This window comes from Coffea arabica, chromosome 1e, assembly GCF_036785885.1.
Source record: "Coffea arabica cultivar ET-39 chromosome 1e, Coffea Arabica ET-39 HiFi, whole genome shotgun sequence".
NCBI lineage: Eukaryota > Viridiplantae > Streptophyta > Magnoliopsida > Gentianales > Rubiaceae > Coffea > Coffea arabica.
Genome location: NC_092311.1, coordinates 4,011,607 through 4,034,287, shown reverse-complemented (window position 1 = coordinate 4,034,287; position 22,681 = coordinate 4,011,607). Strand labels below are relative to the sequence as shown.

Genomic DNA, 22,681 nt, shown 5'->3' with positions numbered 1-22,681 from the left:
CAGTGGCTCAATTCAGTGGGAAATTTGGATGCTTTTGCAATGGAAGTTGCTTGGCCCTCGATCACTGTTGTTGCTGGGGCCTTCATCTTTTTCTGATTGAATAATTGTGTAAGTTCCACCAGAGAGGGACAAGAAACTTTAATCGCAATCACACTGGAGAAAAGTATATAGCAATTCACGTCATTTGTTAGTAAGAAAACTGAAAGGATTATCTAGTCTTATAGATTACCAATCCATGGGAATTAGACATTTCATTTTCTTGGTTGCACAAGTGACCACGCTGGGGTGGTTACTCCATCTCGTTAGAAACCAGAGACCAAAAAGTTCCATTATTGTCAATGTGGTACCTACTTTGCTAGTTGGCTACTTTTGTACACAGAACTATCTAGTGGATGATGGAGTAAATTCCCAAAGAGGGCTACTTAAAAGAAAAAAAATTCCTAAAAAGTGATGTTTTTCAAACTTCTTCCCAAATGGTAAAAATCGTATTCATCAAATGCAACATTTGCAAATTTAAAAGTTGCAGTTTTTTTTTTAATCCTCTCACTCATTCCCACACCCTTCCTACTTTCAATTACTCGGGACAGGATTCAAAACCTAAATTTGATAACGAGAAAAACTCTAAGAGTTCTGTTTTGGTTACCGGACCAATCCCAATTGCTGAAAAGTTGCATTTGCTGAATGACACTTTTCATTCTTTGTAGGCATAAATATTCCATTTTTGAAGAAAATGTAGTTTTAATTCTTAATGTTTAGTCCATATGCAGTTTTAGTCCTAAAAGTTTTAACAAAAGCAATGATGATCCTCAATATTTAGTACGTGCAGTTTTAGTCCATAAAGTTATAGCAAGAGCAAATCTGGTCCCCTTTATATTCAATTTAAAGCTGATTTAGGACATTTGAAGAATTTCATCTCAATTACTAACAAAATTTAGTCATGTCTGATCAATTGCCTATTAAATTAAATTTCAAAATAAAGAAGAAAAATAGTAGCTAACTTTAAACAATAAAATTAAGAACTAATAATTGATTTGATAACTATTTAACCAATAAAAAGAAGGAAAATTTTTAAACTAAAACTTCAATATACCAAGTTCATTGATCTCAAATTCATTTTCACTAACTATCTCTAGTGTCTCCAAGTAAAAAAAATGTGATTCCTAATTTTTAGTATAGATTAACAAAATTTCTTTCTTTTTTTCTTGAGTAATTAGTTACTAATGTGTTAGCATGCAAGTTGTTTTTATTGTTAAATTTAGATTACTCATTATTTTGATTCTCTTTTAAGAAGTTTTTTTAACAAATATGTGATTGCACGTGACTGATTTGATTAATATTTAGAAAATTTTATCAACGGTCCTTAAAATGCTTCAAATTGGTGACATTGAAAATCGGATCGCTCTTGCCAAAACTTCAGGGACTAAAACTGTACATATAATATACATTAACAACTAGATTTACTTTTGCCAAAACTTTAGGATCTAAAACTGCACAGAGACTAAACAATAAGGAGTAAAAATATATTTTTTTCTAAATTTTTAAACATTGGATATAGTGAATGCGTTCTTTGTTTAAAAACTTTCACGTTTTGCGAACTAGCTTCAAAAGGCAGCCGGATTTGGAAATTTACTCGTAGACAATAACCTCCGTATCTCGTTCATGAGGTTTAATGCCCAACAATAGAACGCGTTACAATGCAATTTTTCACGCAAGAAAGGAAGTTTTTTTTTTCTTTTAGATTTTTTGGGGGACATATAACATATTCTTAATTTGGAAAACATGTAAAACACTTATACTTGCCTTTTGGGTCTCAGTAATCAGGCTTGTGATGTCAAATTACTTGAACTTTTATTTTTGAAAGAGAAAATAAGAATCAATAGTATCTTGACATATGAAGCCACTGGCCATTTGATCCAGTAGTCATCACCATAATGGTGATGCTGGAGGTCAAGGGATCAATCCCTGCCTCCCACAATTTGGTCACAATATGTGGTTTGTTCTAAAAAATCCAGGCGGGTGTGCTGTGCACCCGTCTGGTCCGGTGGTGGTTCAGTCCCCTCCGGGTTATCCCTGGACCTACTTAGGTCCGCCCCCTCCCCCATAGTGTAGGATAGAATAGACTTATCGTCTCCGGAAAAAAAAAAAGAAGTACTTTTAAACTTACACACGACCAAAAACGTTAAGCTCACTTTCATGGAGCCTTTTAAAAATGATGAATGCATTTTGGCCAAGAATAACTTTGAATGATGCATTTGCTTCCATCTTATCATGAACGGGGCGTGAACAATTACACCTCTCTTGTTTTTTGCTAAAGTGCTTGACTAACGACTTTTGACAAAGAATAACTTGAACGGTGCATTTGTTTCAATCTCATTGAATAGATTAAAAAGTGCCTTAACAATTATTAGGACTGATTGCTTGAGATACTATATGGCAAAGATTAGCCATAATGTAACTTATTTACATATTCATTACAACATAAACTAATGTTTAAATTCTACATTCGTTGCATTGACGGTGTATAATTGCCATAATAAGTGAAATATTTTATATGCATATTTCTAGTATTATGTTCTAATGACAAAAGAGGATAATGGTGTGACCAATTGTGAGCCCTCAATCCGTGTAGAAGCGCAATGCTTCGTTGGCATAGTTGAATGCTTTTGCACTGGAAGTTGCTTGGCATTTTCACTTGCCTTATCTCGAATAAGCAAACTCTAACGCAGTTTTCATGGAACTTCACTTGCAAATGTTTCAAATAGCCAGGCTACTAAAGCTAAAAATTTTATTTTGAGAAAAGAGAGGAATAAAAATCTTATTAAGGGAAAATTAGGAAAAGCTCCTTACCACCTCACCAACTATTCTAAGGTCTTCTCCATCTATAGGTTTGCCTCATCTCTTAATGCTTAACTAAAGGATACGGTGACTTTATCTAGAAAATCAATTAGTAATTTATCATCGAATTTGATTATTAGTAAGGGGATTACCAAGCATTTGCTAAAACATTGTAAGCCTCAAATACAGACTAATATACTTTTCACGCTACTTTTATCCTTTACTTAAAATATTAACTTGAAGTTCAAACAAATTGACTTACAAAGTAGAGAGTCATATTGACTTTGTCCCTCTTATGAGCAATACTGCAAGAATAACTCCATGTTTGTATTGTGTAAATAGCCCAAAGAGTTATTAGAAGTCTATTCATGAATGGGATTATAAGACAATCATTGTCAGTGTATTCTAATGAAAGAAATCTAAATCGCTATATTACTAAAAAAAACTCACATGTCTATATATGGCTATAATTTCTATTTCAAAAAAAAAAAGAAAAAAAGGGACATTTTACTCCTAAAAAAACTAACTTTTACAAATTATCCCTCAAAGCATAAAAAAAATTAGAAAACTATTTACATAATCAAGAAGGTGCTGTTAAAGCATCACAATTGGTAGATTTGAATGCATAAATGTAACATATGTAGTTCCTCAACTGAAAATAGATTTGGATGGTATATTATTCTAATCATGTTTGATCAACTACATTTATCTCTCCTAAGGTTTGCCAAAACAAAGTCCATTGATACTTTTAAGTGAAGTCTTTTCTTAATTTTAGTTTACTCTAATTCAACGTCACCGACTGACTCCTTATTAATACCATATTCTGTGTTGAACGTAGTTCATCCTCTATCTGAATTCAATCTTACTAAACAAATTCAAGTAGACCACTTGAAAAGAAGAAAAGGTCATCTACTAATCTAACCATAACCTTTGCCCTCTATATTACGATAGTTGATTCAAATCTATATCAAAAACCACAACCTTAACCCGATCAAGACATATTTGCTTGAAACCTACAATCTATGTTTTCAGAATCGGACCGGGAATCGACTCGGTCGAGCTCAGGGGTCAGGGATCAATGGGTTCAACCGGGTTCGATCGGGGTTGAACCGGATGACGTCATAAATAAAAATTATTTAAAAATTAAAATATTATATGTAAAATACTTAATAGCATATTTATATTAATAAATGTGTATTTATATATATTTGATGGTTCAAATATATTTAACAAGAAAATACAAAGAAATTAGAACAATTAAGTAGCAATTTATATTATTTAATGAGCAATAACAAGTTTAGAATTAAAATTATAAACTTAATTGAAAAATAACACCAAACTTTAAGACAACGTTTATAAAGTATGAAATATTTGAGGTATATTAACAATTTTTAACAACCTAGGGGTCAAAATATAATATTAAAGATATTTTGACCTTTCGAAAAAAAGTAAAAAAAAAAAGATTCTTTCATCATGGCTCAAAATCTCCGAATATGTTTCCCTCCCGTTATCTCCGGAAAAAAGTCAAAAAAGGCTGCCCACGAAAACCATGGTGATGACAAGCCCGGTTCTTTATTTATTCGGTCAAACCAGGGTTGACCCGATTTTGACTAGATTTGATCAATTTTTTTAATCTTTCAATTTTTTAAGTTAATTAGAACCGAACAATTGATCGATTTTCGGTTTGATCGATCAGACCAACCAGTCCGGCCCGAGTTTGAAAACAGAGCCTACAATACGAAAGATATACAATTGTCCTTGCACTTTTTATTTTATTTTCTTGATCTATGTATATGAATGCACATTGAATTTTCTAATCTAATAATTCTTTGAATTATTAAATATATAGGATTAATATTGTATACATTATCAATGTTAAAATTTTTTACACTAATAAGTGCAAATATATGATGTGGCATCAGAGACTCTCCTCATACATTAGTGGGTAATTTTTCGTCGTGCAACTGATCAACCTTTCCATACATAAATAATGATTGCATATGGGTCACGTGATGGATTTAGGATAAAATATGGTAAAAAAATCTAAATTGGAATCAAATTTTACTAATTTGATTTTGTATGAAACATAAAGTTATCATTTTAAAAGTGAAGGATGAAATAATTTATTTAACAAAATGTGAAAGATAATTTAGAAACCAAGTATGTCTTATGAAAATTCTATTATGGACCACAGTTGCCACCCTCACAAGTCGACTCAATTATTAGTGTAATAGTGTACAGTGATATATAGTCTATAAGAGAAGGCCTCTCTATGTATTGTAATAAGTTTACCATGGACCAAGGATTCAAAGGATTGTCAGAAAAATCATTTGGGCCGATTTTGTTTCATTTGCACAAGATATAATTCACTTTATTTAGAATGTAACTTATTTTCAGCAACTTATAAATATAGAATAAAATTTTGTGGACCTCATATATGGTGTTAAAATTTATTTACAAGATGTCGTTTGATCCTAATATTTTTTTTAACCAAATAATGACGGTCAACCTTTTTGGAGAGTTGCCACCTGCAATAGTCCTCGTGTCAAACTCCGTTCAACATAGTTTTAAAGGTTTTGAGTAGGCGGCATCGTTCTCCGGTTTGATTTGAAAGTTCATGGTGCAACACGATTTCAGCTGGAGTTAAGTAATTGCGGAATTGAATCCTTTGTAAATAAGAAAGTCCCGGCTTGCCAACGGAAAAGGGTTTTTGCAATTTTAATCCATAGAGGATTTCATTAGTTTGAATCTAGTATTACTGTTTTGGATAAAATATACTTTACCCCCTGTAGTTTAGCAATTTTTTACAAAATCTCTCTATAGTTGTAAAAACTATATATTATCATCTCATTGTTTAAATTAAAGTATCAAAATAACAGAAATGATCATTTGTAATGGAATCCATGAAAATGTCAAAATTACTCTTGTTTAAAAACTAAACTGGTTGAAATGGCCAAAATATATAAATATAATATGTATGATACTTTAACCTCGTATGATTTTATGATTTTTCATGTAACCCCTTTATGATTTAATGTTTTACCATATAATTTCTTTATGATTTTTAAATTATATACATAAATTTCCGTGGTTAATAAATAATTTTCAACTTTACATAGGAATACTGTTGACATTTTAATTGACTCTATTATAGAATACAAATTCTGTCATTTTGACATTTTCATCCAAATCATGAAAAGGGTATGCATAACTATGAAACTATATGAGAGATTATGTGAAAAAGCGCTAAATTACATGAGGGCAAAGTGTATTTTGCCCTACTATTTTGATCATATGGTCATTTCTTTCGCTACTTATAAATTTTATTTTGGGCTAAAGAAATGGGTCAAACAGTTGTACTCCACGAAGACCAGAAGTTAACTGATTATATGTACTACAGTATTGTGATTTTTGTAGGACTGGGCAAGGTTTTTTGGTATGATTTTCAACAATGCAATATAGCATGGACTATGAATCTCTTGGCAGGATATCATTGCAAAAGGTTCTTCGATAATCACTCAGAGGTTCAACAGCATCGAAATCAATATGTTTGACCTCTAAATATTTTATGATCCAAATTCAAGAGAACAATAGTTTTCTATAATTATTTAAATGCTTTAGCGAAATTAATTTTTACCTGAAAGAAGTGCTCCACTAAAAGTCGAAAACGTCTAAGTTCAACTGGAGAATGAAGACTAAAGGCTCATGTCTCATTTCTCTGAATAATATTTGAAAGTATTATTATTATTATTATTATTATTATTTTTATTATTAGCAAATTATGTTAGCTCAACGAACCTATTGATTTTTAGTTGAAATTCTGTTAAACTTGGATTCTATTTGATAATCCAATTTAGCACTTAAATTTAATGGATTCATAGCTTATTATGTTCAGATGCGTTCGATAACTAAAACTAAAACACATGGATTAATTAAGTGACAATGAATTTCCAAAGCAAAACTTGTTCTAAAAAATAAGTGATAAGTTATTCACTTATCACTTAATGTGATATACATTTAAATGTATCAAATTTAGTATTTAACAATTCAGTAGTTAATGGATTTAGATTTCAGACTTCAGATTTCAAATTTTAAATATCAATTTTATCAAACGCACCCTTAAAGAAAAGACTCCAATTCTCTAAATCGAAGATTGAAGAATGCTATGGATTGCTCATCTCTCCCCACCTTACTTGAAATAAAGAGGAAAATAAAAATCTTAGTACAAATACTTAATTTAACGGCTTTAATAAATTTTTTGTCTTGAAGATTAGGCTCTTGACATTAGCAAGATAAGATGGAATTTACACATATCTTTGAGAATAATGCTACTGTTATCTTTGACAAAAAAAAAAAAATAATAATACTAGTCAGTACCAAGTTCAATTGTTGACAACTCTAGTTGTTAGAATTGTATGACATTTTTGTTAAACTTCAATGGCAGCGTTGGAGAATTAGAGAAGATATAATACGACCACAATATTGAATAAAATAGTCTAATTTAAAATTTTGGAGAGAGGATGACTGATTTAATCAATACTGATGAAAATTTCAATAATATACGCTTTGTTCTTGCTTTGGCTGGCTCAACTAGACGGTTCAACTGGTTTAACTATAAATTGATACTAATTGGTACCAATACCAAAAAGAAGGCCGACCAGCCAATTTGGACTAGGTTTTATAACATTGATTTTGAGTAGACCATTATTATTCTTGAGTTTGATTTGAAAATTCATAAAGCTACTCGAATTCAGCTGAAGTAATTGCGGAATTGAATCCTTTGTAAATAAGGAAGTATCAGTCTGTCAAGGGACAAGGGTATTTGCAATTTAGTCCACGAAGGATTTCATACGTTTGAATCTAGCATTATTACTGTTTTGACCATATGGTCATTTCTTTTACTAGTATCATTTTTGTTTTTTATTTTTGTCAAAGAAATGGGTCGAACACAGACTATATGTACTTCATGAAGACCAGAAGTTAACTGATTATATGTACTATAGTATTGTGATTTTGGTAGGACTAGGAAGGTATCATTTCCAAAATGCAATATAGCATGGATTATGAATCTTTTGGTATGATATTATTGCAAAAGGTTCTTTGATAATTACTTTGAGGTTCGACAACAAAGGAATCAATATATTTGACCTTTAAATATTTTATGATCCAAATTCAAGAGAGCAATGGCCAACTTACTCTAGAGGAGTTGGCCATCACATGAATTGTGCATTGGATGGTCAAAGATTCAAATTTTACCTCCCATCAATGTGCCACTATATGTGGTTTCTTCTAAATCCAGACGGGTGCGTGGTGCACTCATCTGGTGTAATGGTAGTTCAGTCCCTGTCGGTTCTCTCAGTTCAGTTGGACCACTCCTCCTTCCTCCTAGAGTAGGAGTAGGTTAAATGAAGCTAAATGTGCCGTTACGAAAAAAAATTCAGGAGAACAATAGTTTTCTATAATTAATTAAATGCTTTAGTGAAATTTATTTTACCTGAAAGAAATGCTTCACTAAAAGTCTAAAACGTCTAAGTTCAACTGAAGAATGAAGACTAAAGTCTCATGTCTCATATTGACCTTTAAATATTTTATGATCCAAATTCAAGTGAACAATAGTTTTCTATAATTATTTAAATGCTTTAGTGAAATTTATTTTACCTAAAAGAAATGCTTCACTAAAAGTCTAAAACGTCTAATTTCAATTCAAGAATGATGACTAAAGTCTCATGTCTCATATTGACCTCTAAATATTTTATGATCCAAATTCAAGAGAACAATAGTTTTCTATAATTATTTAAATGCTTTACTGAAATTTATTTTACCTGAAAGAAATGCTTCACTAAAAGTCTAAAACGTCGAAGTTCATATGACTAAAGTCTCATGTCCCATATTGACCTTTAAATATTTTATGATCCAAATTAAAGAGAACAGTAGTTTTCTATAATTATTTAAATGCTTTAGTGAAATTTATTTTACCTGAAAGAAATGCTTCACTAAAAGTCTAAAACGTCTAAGTTCAACTGAAGAATGAAAACTAAAGTCTCATGTCTCATTTCTGAGCAAACATGAGAAAAGAATTTCGTAGTCCAAAGAATCAATAACGAATTATAGCATTGTGGCACTTTTAATAGTATGATATACGTAAGATCAAAAAATGATTAAAAGTTATATTTATGAAGTTAAATAATATTTTTTTTTGCAAATATTGTAGCCTAATGGAATGATAGCATTGTAGCACTTTTAATGGTATGATATACATAAGATAAAAAGATGGTTAAAAGTTATATTTATGAAATTAAACAATATTTATTTATTTATTTTTGCAAATATTGTAGCCTAATGGACTCATTGGTATTTAGCTGAAACCTGTCCATTTTTTTTTTTTTTTGTTGACTGAACAATTCTTATTCTATACTTATTCCTACTTCACATTAGAGCGATGGGGTGGACTCAAAACGATCAATGGAGCACCAGAGGGGACTGAATTGTCACGGAACTAGATAGGTGCTTATGTATCGATTGATGAAATTTTCAAGAAATCCCGAAGAAAAATGTAAATAAAGAAATTCGATCTCTTAACCTACAACCAAGAAAAGTTTTAACCCTATCTTTGGTGGCCAAATATTCTAGTAGTAGTTGGTTGAGTTGAAATCCTTTCCTACTTGAAAAGTCTCCTGTTCTCCTATATCGAAGAAGAATGTTATGGATTGATCATCTCTCCCAACTTTGCTTGAAAGAAAGTGACGAAAATAAAGTTTTTGTACAAATACTTAATTTAACAGCTTTAGTAAGTTTTACCAAGTCAATAGTCAGTGCCAAGTTCAATTGTTGACAACTCTAGTTGTTAGAATTGTATGACATTTTTGTTAAAACTTCAATGGCAGCGTAGGAGAATTAGAGAAGAGAAAAATTATAATACGACCACAATATTGAATACAATTGTCTAATTTAAAATTTTGGAAAGAGGATGACTAATTTACTCAACACTGATGAAAATTTCATAAAATATACTCCTATAAATTGGGCAAAGTGCCTTGTACTTGGCTGGCTCCTTCCCTGCCCAAAACTTTCTTGATTCCTTGTTATGTAAATATTTGATGGGCACGCACATCTCACGGATCTAGAATTAATACAAATACGTTGTTTCATTTGTATTAAGTATCTACTTTTATATAAAAGCCTTTAACAATAAGATCATCATCCAGATTTTACTGTTATGATTTGTTTATGAACCCAAAGCATCGGTGGCTAACAAACCACTGGATTAAGCAATTTCGCAGAGATAACAAAAAATGATTACTTGAAGAGGAAAAGTAACAAGAGTTCTAAGTTCTCTCTATCAAATGTCTAGCTAAAAAAGGGTAGGAAATCTTACAAGTATGGTCTCTAGACATACTTTTACTCCCTGTAAAAGATGAAGAAAACATACGATCAAGACTTGTCACATTCTGATACGTCAAAAGGATGAAATGCCATCTTTTAAGAAGTGCAAGAAAATTGAAAACCAGATTCTTTCGCAATCACAACACATGTTAAGCACCAAATAAACATAAAAATCTTCAAGAGCAAAAGATAAGCTATGTGGCATAGGGTAAACATTCAACAACAAATAACAGTGCAGAACAACACCCTGTTTTCATGCCAATTACATGACTCAAGCATATTAGAATGCAAACTTCGAGTTCTTGGGGAGAGAAGTGCTGCGTTATCACTTTTGTGCACCACATACCTCCTGAGCTCTTCTTCTTCAGCAGCAATGGAAAACAACACGAAGCTGATGTTTGAGCGCCATCATTCCTTGCATTGCTAATCTGCAAGGTTACAATACAGTAATCCAGCTCACTGAACAGAAAATCAAGGCAATTGTGTCGTATAAACTTTTCAAACTTGTGAAAGATGATAAACAATTATCCAACATTTTTGTCATTGAAAAGAAAAAAACATTATTCTCATTGATATGAAGCATGCAGTGTCAATAATAAGGGGAGAATGTTCACAGCACTCTAGTTCCTCCACATACATATTTGAAGTTCAAATAGACTGATCTAATTTTATGGCAATAAGTACACAGAGTCCCACAGAACAGCAAATTGTATCATGAATTTTCTTTGAAAATCGTTTCTCGATTAGCTTTAATGTTATCCGTTGAGACTGGCAATATCAGTGATGGAAAAATGAAGAATGAGTCCATGTACATCTAGCATTGTAAATCACATGAAACATTTTGTAGCACATTCAAACAAAGAGGCTAATTGGGTATGAACCGTAGCTAATAATTTTGTCCTTGGCCAGATAGAATGTAACAAGTTGAAGTTAAAGAGATTTAAGATGTTCAAATCTTTCAGTAGTTCAGAGAGGCAGAGAAAACACAGGATTTTGGTCTCTTTCAATTTGTTCACCAATCAGCATGCTACACCAAAGGGAAAAAAAAGTTTTGGTAATTGATTTATGAAATATATATCAAGAATGCAGATAAAAAACTATCAAAACTGCCCTGAAGATGAACAAGCTAAATTATTACCTTTCTTTCTGCAGCCCGAGCAGGAGATGAGTAAAAGCTTATGTTTGGGAAACCTGGGGAGAACCACCTACTGGTGAAGCCTCCATCAAAGCTAGCGCTCTCTGATGTGCAAAATTCTCATCATTGATTACTAACTTCATCTTCAAACCTGTCTAGTCAGTGAAAATAACTTCTGCCCCCTGGCAATCTTGTAAGAAATGCAACAGCAAAGGGTGGTGTCTTTGTCCAGCAACATGAGGTCTGCTTTCTAAGACTCTGGAAAATACCATCATAATGTTACATTTCAGCATGAATTCAGTTATGACAGCTAAGGAACGCAAAGAAAAGGCATGGTCTAGTATTCAGTACAAGAAAATGGAATAAACCAGCTTCTTTCACAATCAAATGACGTGTTAAGCACCTAGTAAATGTACAATCTTAAAGATTAAAAACTAAGCTATATAGCATAGGACAAATGTTCAAAAGTACATGAAAGTGCAGAAAAACACCCTATTTTCACTCAAGCATACTTTGATAAAAAATTGCTCCAATTCCCTTGTGTTTTTAATAAATTGGGCGGAGGTTGAAAAGAGTTCTTGGCGAGAGAAGCTGATGCTTGAGAACCATCATACCTCCTGGTTTCTCCTCCTTCAGCAACGATGGGAAACAACATGAAACTGATGTTTGAGCACCATTATTGCTTTCTTATTCGCTGTCACTGCTTGTCTACAAGGTAACAATATAGTAATTCAGCTCACAGAACAAAAAAACAAGGTAATTGTGATGAAGAAACTTCTCAAACTTATGAAAGATGATAAACAATGATCCCATATTATTGTCATTCTTATGAAGCATGCATCAGCAATTGTAAGGGGTGAAGGTTTGGAGCACTCTAGTTCCTCAACAAACATATTTGAACTTCAAGGAGACTGATATAATTTTATGGCAATAAGAACATAGAGTCCCAAAGAATAGCAAAATTTCTTCACAACTGTTTCTTGATTAGCTTTAATGTTGTCCATTTAGACTGGCAATATCACTGACAGAAAAATGACGAATGCGTCAATGTACATCTAGCATTGCACATCAAATGAAACACTTTCCAACACATTCAAACAAAGAGGCTAATTGTGTATGCACCGTTGCTAATAATTTTGTCCTTGGCCAAATAGAAGGTAACAAGTTGAGTTTTTAAGATGTTCAAAATCTTTCAATGGCGAGATGCAGAGAAAATCCAGAATTTTGGTCTCTTCCAATTTGCTCAAAACCAGGCTTTGTTAAAACTAATCTTTGAAAAGAAACCAAGGTTTGCCCAAAAGAAGAGAATTAATTACAGAGAATAACTTTGCAGAAAAGAGATGGAGAAAAAGAGTACAAGAGACTGAAGAGCAAATATATGTCAATGAGATGCAGATACAAAAAATTTATACACATATATATGTGTGTGAACTTTAGATAGGAAAATCTCACAGGATCACTTGAAATCTCCTCCTCCAAGTAGATGCCTCTTTGGGGAGTGTATCGTTGTCTTAATAGAGGACACCTATAAACTCGAACACGAGTTAACTTTGTGAGTCGTCTCATGGCGGCCTCGGGTGGTAAAGACTGAAGCTTGTCGCAATCCCATAGCTGTAGGCTTTCAAGGGACACAAGGTTTCCAATCCAATCCGGTAGCACTTCTATTCCTCCAAAGTTCTCCAGCCTTAGTGAAGTGAGGGTAGCCAAGTATTGAAGCTGGTGTGGCAACCCTCGTATGCGAAGCTCACGGAGTGTTGATGCAGATCTTAAACCAGACCAATCAAAATCATCGATTGAGGAATCATCTGAGGAGAAGGGAATGTTGATGCTCAATTCTCTTAAGCTGGTGGCAAAAGCAAATCCTTTGAAACTACGAGGGATCAATTTGGGACAGTTGTCTAAGACGAATTTCTCGAGAGAAGGCGTCTCCTGCAAATTAAGCGAAAACGACACCAGATTGGGGCACCTCATCACCTCCAGGGACCGCAGAGACCGGCATGACTGGAACATTTTGTCGGATATGGTGGTCAACCCTTCGCAATCATCAATACTCAATTCCTCAAGGCATGGTAGGGGGCATTTCTGTCCATTTACTCCCAGACTAATTAATCTTGGGCAACTTGCGATGGTCAATCGCTGCAAACTCGATCCAAACAGATCCAGATCTGGCAGCTCCCTAAGATTGTCGCAAAAAAGGATTCTCAACTCCTCAACAGAAGCAGTGCCGTAACCCGTTTTTATACTTGTTAGATTGCAGCAACTCCTCACGCGTAGAATTTTGCACGAGCATGGAAGAGCGGTCAGCTGGGGGCAACTTTCAATGCGAAAATACCTCAGCATGGGAAAGACATCTGCTTCTGCTTCACCTACTGTTGACCTCACTTGGTCTGCACCTTTCCACTCTACCAAATTCCCCATAACTATTACCCAGAGGCTTTCAAGGGCAGGAAAGAATTTGCGTCTTCTAGTGCCGCTCCCTGATGCTCGTGATCTGCCCTCCTCCTCATTAGCAGTAATACCGTAGAATTCATCTCCAATAAATCGAATGTTGTCCAATCTTATCAAAGAGAGACGTTTGAGGGATGGCAGTTGTCCTAATGAGGGGAGTTCACTGCATCTCTTGCAATCTTGTATCCACAACTCCACCAATTTTGACAAATTCACAAACCATTGTGAAAATTTATTACCCATAAAATATTGAATTTTCAACGTTTTCAAATTTGGGTGAGGTTGGAGACCTTCCAACACATCCTCATCACGGTTATCGCTTTCCCGATCCCCACTCTCCCATTCAAACACCAAGCAGGACAGATCTGGCTTTTCGAACAATTTTGCTTGTTTAGCTGCTTCTTTGCCCTTCACTAGTCCAAGATTTCTTATCTCCAACGATCCTTTCAGATATTTCAAGGTCCCAAGCTCTTCGATACCACGACCCCTCTCTTGACTTATATTAAAGAACTGTAGAGTTTGAAGACAAGTCAATCGTCCCATCTGCACCGGCATTTTAAATTCCGCATCAGCATGGTCGTAGTTTAGATGCCGCAAGCTAATCAAATCGCTCATCCGTTTTGGAAAACCTCCTTCAAGTGCATAATCTCTCATTGTTAGTGTCTGCAGATTATATAGCTTGCAAAGAGATTCCGGCAAACTTCTGATTCTAGAAGATGAAATGTCGAGCAACCGCAAATGTAGTAGTTTGCCAATGGAGCTCGGTAGAGACTCGACATCATCGCCAGACAATCTGAGAACATGCAAGTGCTTGAATCTTAAAAGCATGTCAGTAGATACGCCACCCTTTAGATGGAGAAATAATGTGCGAATTGATGCTGGTATTGTCCTCATGGTATTTTCTTCCAAACCTTTAGAAGAGTCCAATACAAGGTAGCGATCCTGATTGCTGCTTTCTGGATTAAGAATTGGTTTTGCAAAATCATGGACGAGATCGTGCATTTTATAGTATGTTCTCTGCGACTCTGCGACTTTTTCCAGCAAGGAATTTTGCAACAAAATCCTCAAATACTCGCCTCCTGTTTCCTCCATCACTCTATTATTTTTCTGATCCGGTAGAACAAAACCTTCGGCAACCCAATGCTCAATTAGTTCATCTTCTTCTAATTCATTGTCCTGGGGAAAAATCGAGCAATATGCAAAACATTTCTTAACTGATGCAGGTGATAAATGATCAAAGCTCACCTTAAGTATTTGATTAATTTGGCTTTGATATTCATTCAAAAGACTCTCTTCCACAATGAGACCCTCTTCCACAATAGATTGCCACTCCTCTTTTCCACTGTTAAGCAACAAACCTCCAATTAACTTTGCTGCTAGTGGGAGGCCATCGCATCTCCTTAAAATTTGCTTCTTCAATACTTCCAATTCTTTTGGTACTTCTTCCCCTGCGAGCACCTTTCTTTTTATGATGGACCAACACTCATCACCTGATAGCTTTCCTAAGGAATAAGGACCATCATTCATTTGCAAATGTCTAGGCACAGCATTAGCCACTGATTCTCGACGAGTAGTGAGAAGACACCAGCTTCCTTTGGTTTCGTTGAGTCCCATCAAAGTGTTGAAATAGTCATCCCACAATCCTTGATCATGATCCCACACATCATCAAGAACAAGGAAATATCTTTGTCCCTTGAGCTTTTCTCCAATTTTTTTAACGATAACCTCTCTGTCATCCACTTCAACCTTTGTTCTTGTCAACGATTTTAAAATCAATTTAAACAGCTCCACTATATCAATTTTTCTAGCCACACAAACCCAACTCTTTATGCCAAAATTCTCATCAATTTCTATTTTGTTGTAGACTGATTTAGCAAGAGTTGTTTTACCCAGGCCACCCATGCCTGTTATGGGAATAACTGAGACAACTCTTTCAGATGGGGTCAATAGCATCTCCACTATCTTTGACTCGTCGCCGGATCTTCCTACAACGTTTGGAACAATGATAGAGTCGGTCTGTCTGCTTGTCGTGGCACCAGCGGCATCAGCAGGGAGTGCAGCTTCAATTTGGTACTTGATTACCAATCCCAAGTCATTGGCTTGCTGGTTGATCCTTTCTAGGTTGGTGTTGATGTCCCGGATCTTTGAAGCCAAGCTGGAACTAAAGCCAATTGCATTAAAGAAGGAGAAGAAGAAGCATACCTTCTTCTTGGTGAGTTGATTTCGGTACTTCACCTCCCGACGAAGATTGTCGTAGTTGAGCTCGTCCAGCACGGTATCAGCTTTAAAAACCTCATCCTCTAGCTTCTTGAGCCAATCTCGCACCCCTGGGCTATGCATTTTCCCGTCAGCATCAGCCAAGAGACCTCGGATCGTTGCAGCAGTGTTGCTTAGTCTCTCCAACTCTGCTTTGACCCCGAGAACCATACCAACACGGTCCGTGGCAATGGAAATGACCGTCTCCAAGACGACCTTAACAGTAGCACTGATAGCAGCGTCAGCCATTGTTTCTTGCTTGGAATTGGAACTAGGATCGAAAGGTTTTCTGATAGAAGAGATGGAAGGAATGTTTCAGCAACAAATGGCAGAAATCAGAATAGAAGCCAGTCAGAACAAGAGAGAGATGATTAAACGATTCCAGTGGGCTGATGTATAAGAGAGATTCAGATTAGTATAATTGTGATTAATCAAATTGCGTGGGGTCACCTCAAAATAATTTTAGCGCAATCTGATTTAGTCACTGATGGGGGCCTTAGTTGTGGAAGAAATTAAACCACTGTGGTCGGATGAAAAGAAAATTGGAACTCATAAATTGTAGTAATCTGAGTAGGTGGTGAAACTTTTATAAGACAGTTCCTCAATTAGGGAATTAAGGTAGCGAAAATTAATGGGACCAAAAAGTTTATATAGCAAATCAATAAACAAAAACAGACCCCTCTTTTTAAACCACTTAATTTGCTTAGTGTCTAGCGGATGGTCACCTTAGTGTCTTGATAGTGAGGCTTGTGATCTCAAATTACTTGTTTTCGTTAAATAATGAAATCTTGAGATTCTTTGTCCAAGTTGTAGAACTGTTGATAATTAAATCTTTTAAATTTTCCGCAACCTTGAATTTTTAGTCCGCAACCTTCAAAATAATTTTATCGTAAAAGTATGCAAAACTCAAAAGAGTTAACTCATTAAAGGCTCACAAGTCACAACTGGAGACCTAGATCTGAAGTGCCGCCCTCATTAATCAATTTATTCTATTTTATCTCTCTTGTTAATTTATTCCTCGAAAATGGGTCAATGGTGGAGCTATGGGTGCAAATGACTCGAGCCGATCGCGAGTGGCCCGAGTCCGAACTCGACTCGAGTTCGACCTAATCAAATCGAACTCGAGCTCGAATTCGATATTAAAAATACTAAGTTCGTTTCGATATCGAAAATATTAAGTTCGTTAACTCGCAAGCTAGCTCGAACTTGATTATATATATATATATATATATATTTTATTTTTATTTTAATAGTAAAATTACATATATATCCTTAATATTTTATTATTTATTAAGAAAAATTATTATTTTATTCAATTTTAGAAAAATAGTAATTTTTTTATTTTTTTACTCGAGCTTTACATTTTGAGCTCGTCGAGCTCGAGTTTCATAAATCTAGGTTGAAGTATGGCTTGATTAGACTAAAACTCTACTCGGCTCAACTCATTTGCACCCATAGACAGAGCCCTTTAGTCATTTAAAATAAATCTAAAAGAGGTGGTAGGACTTCTAGGACTTGATTTCTCTCCAGTGAATTCTCTCTTCATTTCTCACAATATACATTTTAATGCATGACATGTGTCTTAATTTATTATCAAGGATTAGAATTAGTTAAACTTAAAATGATCTTATTCTTTTCTAGTAAATGGAGGCACATGTCATCTATCCAAATGTACATTGTGGGAAATGGAGAGACAATTCACTGGAGAGGATCCAAATCCAAGACTTCTATAGCATGCGATGGGAGAGAGCCCATCCCGTTGCCGCTCTAGTCTACCTTGTATATAAGCATAGGGTCTAGGTCCTCACAATTTGTATTTTGTAAAATTTCGCACAAAGTTGACTTTAGTATAAATTAGTAGGATTTCAGTATGAATTAGGTTCAGTTTAATATAAATCAGGTGTAGTTCAGTGTATGGTAATTTGTTATTATTTGGTGTAAATCAGGTACACTTTGTTATAAATCGATTATTATCATTTAGTGTAAGATAAGGAGAATTTGGTATAAATTGAGACTAATTTGTTAATTTACTCCAACTTGTGCGAAATGGAACCTGTGAAACCCAATTTCCGTATATAAGAAGAAAGGAGGATATAGTTCTTTGCCTCCTTTCTTGTCACATGACTTTCTAATAGTTTCACAAGTGACATGATTCTAATATTTCTTACCCCTTGAATATCTTTTTTTTTTTTTGTCCCTTTGTTCATGCCAAGCTAAACAAGTTTGGCCCTTATGTTGTCCTTTCTGAGGCGAACGAGTTTTGTACCTATTATATAAGAAGATATGGGAGTTTACTGTATCACACCAATTTTTTAACACGTGGCACAACTCTCCTTTGAGAAACGTTGTGATTTTTTCCGCTTTTTTATTTTCTCACTTCTACCTTGATGGGTAAAGGCTGAAGATCTACTATATGGGTCAAGACCGAAGATTTTCACTAGAGGTCATTTTGTTTAATCATATGGACTTCTACTGCTTTTATGTACTATTGTCTAGTTTATAACTATAGTATCAAATTTTACAAATTAATGAAAAACTTTTAGTCCTTGGATATTGATTAATTATGTTTCATTAATAGCTCACCCAACACTTATATTTAAACAGCTCCTTTATATGACTGATTAATGTCTCTTTTCTTCTTGTGCTATAAATCATTTCTCAAAGTTGCATAGAAAATCAGCTTTCTTTCTTCCCAATTGTACTTAACTGTGCACTTGCTTTATTGCCTTCCTTCATTAACCTCAAGATTAGTGATGGATTTGATAGATTCTTTTTTACCTACTTCCCTTAATTATAATATGATTCTTCACTTTCGCTTAAGAGAAATTGGAGATTCAATTGACTACTTTTGATTTAATTACAATTAAAGCTATGTTGCTATTGAATTAGTAGTACATTCATAGTTTATTTACTCTCTCTCCATTTTTTTATATCATCATGTCACGTAATATAGGCTCAAAATTCTTTGTCCAAATCACAATAATTAGGAGCTAATTTATTTCTTATAAAATCCGTGGAGGGGGAGGTGGCCAATTTCATAGATGGAATTTTTCTTTATAGCAAAATTTAATTGTTTTGATACTTAATTTTTTTCCTATATTTCTATTTATTATATACCAAAAAAATATGTTGCTATATGTTCAATTAAGCTATTAGCGGACTCGGGCTGTGCAAGACACAGCCAAGGTACCTTTAGTTTTAAAAATACATGATACTAGTTTTGGTCAATGGCTTGTGACACTGACGGCCTTTACTAGTACTCCAGTGTATAGTAACCTGATCATAAAACAAATAAAAGTGTGATTGTACTTAGAGCTGTTAAGTTAATCAAGTAGCTCGAAAGCTCGTTAGAGCTCGGCTCGTTAAGGCTCGAGCTCGGCTCGTTAATTTTGGTTAACGAGTCGAGCTCGAGCTCGAAACATGCTCGTTTAGTTCTAGAAATGGAAAAAAAAAACACTTAATATGTAAAAGTCAGAACTTAACAATTGTATAAGCCAGTGACTTCAATTACCACTAGATTTATACGTTGCTTAACAAAATAAGCAAACCTCAACAAAGAGTGGTGGTATAGCAGATTAAGGGACTGTAAGCAGTGTGATAACCGCACATGAAACTTAGCTCTTAAATTCTAAATTAGCATACTTTAATCCATTAATTGTAGCATGATTCTTAATTTAGTCTTTAAACTTTAAATTCTGTCTCTAAGTTCTAAATTGAGACGCTTTAGTTGAATGTGCTTAACTGTATAAACAATCTATATGCCATTATTCAGAACTACAAGGTAAATGATAGTTGACACTCCAAAACTCATCCACCAGTCTTCCACTTTCTGTATTAAAATTGACCCTATCCTCATGTAACCAATCCGTATCTATGATTATATTGGCCAGAGTAATCTAGAAATATGGCTAAGTACGGTTTTAATGTGTCAACCGGTTGTAATATTTGTTACAAGATTTGGTTCGCAAATAAATATATGTTGCATGATTTGATAAAGAATAGGTGTATGAAAGCTTAGACGAAAATCTTATCGCCGTAGGGGCTGTTTTCTCTTTTCCCTCAACCTTCTCTATCCCCTATCTCTCTACCCTTAACTTTCTCTCTACTCTTCTTCCTCCATAGGAGGAAGATCAACGGTGTTGGTCATTAATTGTTTAGATAGAACGGTTGTTTAGAAAATTCTATCTAATGCTTGTCGGATTTTTAAAAATTCTTCATAATACTTGTCGGATTCATCAAGGTCCCAAAACGAAACAGACTTTAGCTGAAAATGATGAAGGCAACATATTATTGGTACCTGTACTGAAAAGTTGATATTCAACTCCGTGACTTATATATTATTGATTTTTTTCAATACCTAACACAATCGACTCCTACTCTAACCTACTTTAGGAAGGAATGAGAAGTCCAAAAGGACCTAAAATGTTGATGGGGACTGAATAACCAGCAAATCGGATTAGATAGGTGCGTTACGCATCCGTATACATTTAGAAAAAATCACATATAATAGGAAGCCAAGATTTGAATCATTGACGTGCCACCCTATCAAAACTTAAAATCCTTGGTTGATTATATATTAGTGATTGATTTTTCCTTTTCTCCGTGACTATTAATCATTGGTTGATCCAGCTTCTATATGTTATCAGAATCATCCTTTACAAATTCGGCAAAAATCATGCTTAAACACCTTCTTTTTCCTTTTTTTTCCCGCGGGGTTTATGGTTGAGAATAAAAGGTCCCGTTTGTATTTTATTTTTTATAGTTTCTGTAGAAAAATATACCGTAATGATTTAATATATGTAAAATAAAAGGTGATTAAGACATATATTCATTAAAAATATGAGAAATTTTTAATAGAAAACTACAATTCAAACATCACCTAAGCCAGTCTGTTTTCCAACAATGTGACGTTTAAGACAACATATAATGAATCTCATCCTTCAATCTGATCAAGCTAGACAGGACGTGAGAGCAATCTTTTGTTGTGAGACTAATTAGTGTTTAAATATTCTATCTAGTAGTGGGTAGGGCTAAAAACTTTAATAGTAGAAAGATTGCGTTTTGAGGTGATTAAGAAGTATTATGGTTTGGTTCCTTTTTCATTCGTAGATTCAATGATGTTGAAAAAAGCAAACTCATCTTTGGAATTGGATGATGTAAGACTTTTTCCTCGCAGATGCACCCTCTTGATTAAGGCAATAATTTAGAGGAATTTCTTCTTTTATGCTTGAAGCATCTTCTCGAGTGGATAAGAAATAAAGAAATGAAAGTGGCTGAATAATTGTTAATGATATCTTATCACTAATTGGCATTAAAAAAAAAGGGTGATAAAGTATAATTGCAGGTAGGACACATTTTTTTATTATCTTTTTATTTTTTTTATTAAGTAGGTAAGATATGATTTAGATATTTCTTGGTCAAGAAAGCAACACCCAAAAAAAAAAAAAAAAAAAAAGAGATGATGTATCACTTTACTTTTTTTTTTTTCAAAATTTTCTAGTTTAAATGAGTCATCTTGATAAGCATCTGTCATGATCAAAGCGCAGTGGCTACTTCCTCCAAATTGCATCTTCTTGCTTCTTTTTTTTTTTCTTTTTTTTTTATAATTGTTACTTAATTATTTGCATTTACAAATCATCTTCTTGATTACTGAAGGAACTGAGACAAGAAACAAAGAAATGGGCTGTGACATTTTCATCCCATCAAGCCACTTCTTAATTATTATTATTATTATAGTAATTAAGACGAAAAATAAAGAAGTGAGGACAGCTTCTCATCGACTATCAGTTAATTATTCACTTAATCATTTATTTGTACCACAGCTATTGGATGCTTTTTGCTTGAATTCCCTTCACTTTGCTGCAATTTTAGTAACTCAAAAAATTCCATTTAATAGTACTACATTAAGATGAATCCATGATACTAATTTTCATCAATTAATGGCTTGTTTTAGATCGATGGCAAATGTGATACTAATTAGTTTTACTTCCTTTTTCACCGCTCTACCTATTTCCAACCCAACACAACATATAACCAAAGTACAAACCAACCCAAAACATCACCAAACATCCAAAACTTTAACGCTTATCCCTCAATCAAGAAATCACCACAATCACCCAAACTACCACATATATAAGGACCTCTACCAAAAGGTCCACTCGAAACCAAAGCTTAGCAGCTTAGCTTACATCTAAACCCAAAACCAAATCAAATCAAATAAAGAAAACTCAAAAGATGCAAGAGTTACCTTGATTAAGAGATAAAGGAAGATCTCCTAGCTCTTGCGAAGCACTTACTTGAGCTTGATTTCCCAAGTGTGATCGTTTGTGAGAGAATGAAAAGAACGAACAAAGCAAGGGTTTTTGCTAGGAGAAATGGAAGAAGAAAAGATCGAGAAAATTTCAATTCGGTAAAATCACGAATAATGATTTCCCGCTAACTCTTTTATACTCCCACCAAACTAATAAGAAAATTTCTTTCTTTCTTTTGCACTCCAAGCTTCAAGTTTCCATCACTTCCATGTAAGCCCCCCAAGTCCTCAAGTAGCAGTGACTAGTGGTAGGCAGTACTTGTTTTTTATGCTCTCTAGGAATAAAATTATTAACAGTAGAAAAGTGCTCTCCT

General features: G+C 34.1%; 1 protein-coding gene across 2 annotated transcripts; it reads right to left on the bottom strand.

Moving 5' to 3' along the window:
- Window positions 1-10,107: 10,107 nt before the first annotated feature.
- LOC113698126 (putative disease resistance protein RGA3) lies at window positions 10,108-22,681 on the bottom strand. Of its 2 annotated transcripts, XM_072051678.1 has the most exons (6): window positions 22,305-22,681; window positions 12,806-16,346; window positions 11,968-12,061; window positions 11,357-11,611; window positions 10,565-10,646; window positions 10,108-10,240 (listed from the first exon to the last, which is right to left on the bottom strand). In XM_072051678.1, exons 2-3 carry the CDS (start codon window positions 16,304-16,306, stop codon window positions 12,041-12,043), a joined length of 3,522 nt encoding a protein of 1,173 aa, XP_071907779.1. In that variant the 5' UTR covers window positions 16,307-16,346; window positions 22,305-22,681; the 3' UTR covers window positions 10,108-10,240; window positions 10,565-10,646; window positions 11,357-11,611; window positions 11,968-12,040. The 2 variants fall into 2 exon arrangements, with proteins under 2 accessions (XP_071907779.1, XP_027073637.2); XM_027217836.2 differs by lacking the exons at window positions 10,108-10,240; window positions 10,565-10,646 and adding an exon at window positions 11,058-11,245.